The sequence below is a fragment of the Echinops telfairi genome, unplaced genomic scaffold (genome assembly GCF_000313985.2).
Source record: "Echinops telfairi isolate 266 unplaced genomic scaffold, ASM31398v2 ScPeMD7_7420;HRSCAF=8458, whole genome shotgun sequence".
NCBI classification, from domain to species: Eukaryota; Metazoa; Chordata; class Mammalia; order Afrosoricida; family Tenrecidae; genus Echinops; species Echinops telfairi.
In genome coordinates this window covers 39,611,175-39,613,628 of record NW_022111320.1, presented here as the reverse complement: position 1 = coordinate 39,613,628, position 2,454 = coordinate 39,611,175, and the positions used below count along the sequence as shown (strand labels likewise).

Below are 2,454 nucleotides of genomic sequence, written 5' to 3'. Positions count from 1 at the left end.
GAGCGGTATGAGCCCCAATAAAATGATTTTTTTTAAAAAGACTGAATATTGCAATAAAAGGGTTCACATGACAAACAACAACACAGCACATTGACCAAAATATACATTTCACAGAGCAATTGTTTACAGTGTTCCTCAGTGGAAGCTCAAGGCAGTGCAGCTTTGTTAAAAATAACCCTATGTTGACTCAAAAGGCCGTAATGGGAGGTCATTATACAGACCTAGAACAAATGGAATTCAGCAAAAGATACAATTTAGAGCTGCTTGAAAATCGGATAAAAACATCTCTCAAAATTGAGACCACATCCCACCCCCCAAACCTATGTCAGAGGTACCAAGCCTGCTGTTCAGATGCAGGCGTGAACCCGGGCCTTCCCCAAGGTTTCACAGCGCTTTCTGCTTGCTCCTAGCACACTCGGCAAGTCAACAAAAGTGGTTCTCAAGCTTGAGACGACATCAGAATCACCGGCCAGGCTGGATAAACACTGTTGCTGGGCCCCACCCTAGACATCCAAATTCAGTAAATTCAGTAGGTCAGGGCACTGTGAGCAGTTTTCAACCAGCTGTTTGACTAAGAGTTGGGAGTTTGAACCCACCCAGCAGAAGGGGCTGATCACTCAATAAACTATGTAAGCCCAGACTTACTTGTGCTTAAAGTTCAGCAGTGAACAATTTCACATGGGTTTCATGAAACAAGTCCATGCCTAATGGGAAGAATCTTTGATGTGGTAGAAATATGTGCAACTGTTCGATCCAGATTAGTAAGTAAACACAAGTAAGCACACATTGACCTTGCTTACTGAGTCAGCCAACACAGCCCAGAAGTTGCCCCACAAGAAAGGCCTGGGAAATTGCTTCTGTAAAGATTATAGTCAAGACTATAGAGCAATTCTATTCAGTCACACATTGGTTTGCCTTAAGTCACAATGGGTCAGGAGGGCATGATTGGATTTGGGTGGACCTTAGAAACTGCATTTATACCAAGTTCCCCAAAGATGCTGATGATGGTACAAGAAGCACAATGTCAAGAACGACTGAACTACACCCGAGGTCAGCAAACAGTTTCTATGCAGACCCAAACAGTCAAGGCTGTCACTTTGCAGGCCATTACAGTGTCCTTTGCAGCTCTCCACTCTACCTTTGTAGTGCAACTGCAGCAGTGGATGGTGGATAAAATGGATGGGTAGGGTGGGGTGCCCTCAAAACTTTCTTTACAAAGCCTGGGAAGTGGGGGACTGGAATTCCCCACCCCCAATGTAAACTAAACATCTGGAATCCATAATCACATACGTATACACCCCAAAGTAGAGCTACTGGCCTTGTCGTAGTGCCTGAAGGCTGCCAGCAAGGTGTCAAACTGTTGGCAATTAATGTTCTTCAGGTGATGTCGAACGGCTGCAATCATGGCTCGCTGTCTATCCTTGCCTCGAAGATATTCACCCGGAAGTCTATTATGGATGAGATCACCAGCTCCTATCCAAAAGGAAGTGGGGAGAAAAAAGTCTCTTACCTGGATTTAAAGTCAGTATTATTTCCTTCCCGAAATAATGAGACCTGTTAACCTCTGTGAATGAAGAAAGAGCTCATCTCTATCTACAGATAGAACAGAAAATCCTGTGGACAGTAAAACACACACATGCTTTAATAGAAATTAACCTCAGCTTTAGGTCACTTGCCTAGTCAAGAAAAAATATATCAGGAAGTAAGAGTTTTGTGCGGCCATTGCCTAGTTATTTCTGACACTTTGAGGGGCTTTGCCTGATTGCCCCACAGGCGGCATTTATCCAAAATCCAGAGGACCTGAAGGCTGAGGCAGATTCCATGTTGGGATGACTCCGGATGGCTCACAATTGGATGACCCTCTGGGAGCCCTCTTGGAAGAAGTGCAGCCAGAAAGCTCCTTAGGGGCAAGGATGGTGAAATTCATGTACTTTGGACATGTTTCCAGGAGAGACCAGCCCCTGGAAAAAGATAACTGGCTTGGCAAAGTAGAGGGACAGTCAAAAAGAGGAAGGTTCTCAACAGGATACATTGGCTCAGTAGCTATAATAATGGGCTCAAACATACCCAGCGTGAGATGACGCACACTGGGCGGTGTGTCATTCTATTGTAGGCTCACGGGGTCGCTATGAGTCTGAACCAACTCTAGGGCACCTAACAACAACGGGGAGCCCCTATGAAACTGACCCTCAAATTCCCTACTCCTTCCTTTCATGAGTTTTCGGTCAGCACTCAGTCTGCAGTACCACATTTCTCAGGCCAGCCCCGCTCTCTGTTACCTCCTGCTCTAAGTCAAGGTCAACGATCAAGACACATTCCTGAGGTTAGAAGACACAAGACTATGGGAATGGAAATTCTAGCAACTAAGGATAATTTTTTTTTTTTACAACATAAGTGGCTTCTACCCTACTCCACACCTCTTTCTAATATATAAACCCTATGGAGAGGAGCGCT

The 2,454-nt window shown here is 44.9% G+C and overlaps 1 protein-coding gene across 1 annotated transcript in view; it reads right to left on the bottom strand.

Annotated features, from left to right (window-relative positions):
• EFHB (EF-hand domain family member B) overlaps positions 1-2,454 on the bottom strand; it is a 91,039-nt gene that overhangs the window by 42,739 nt on the left and 45,846 nt on the right. Inside the window, exon 9 of the mRNA XM_030887663.1 lies at positions 1,319-1,473. Within this exon, the coding sequence (XP_030743523.1) occupies positions 1,319-1,473 (155 nt within the window). The remainder of the gene's footprint in view (positions 1-1,318; positions 1,474-2,454) is intronic.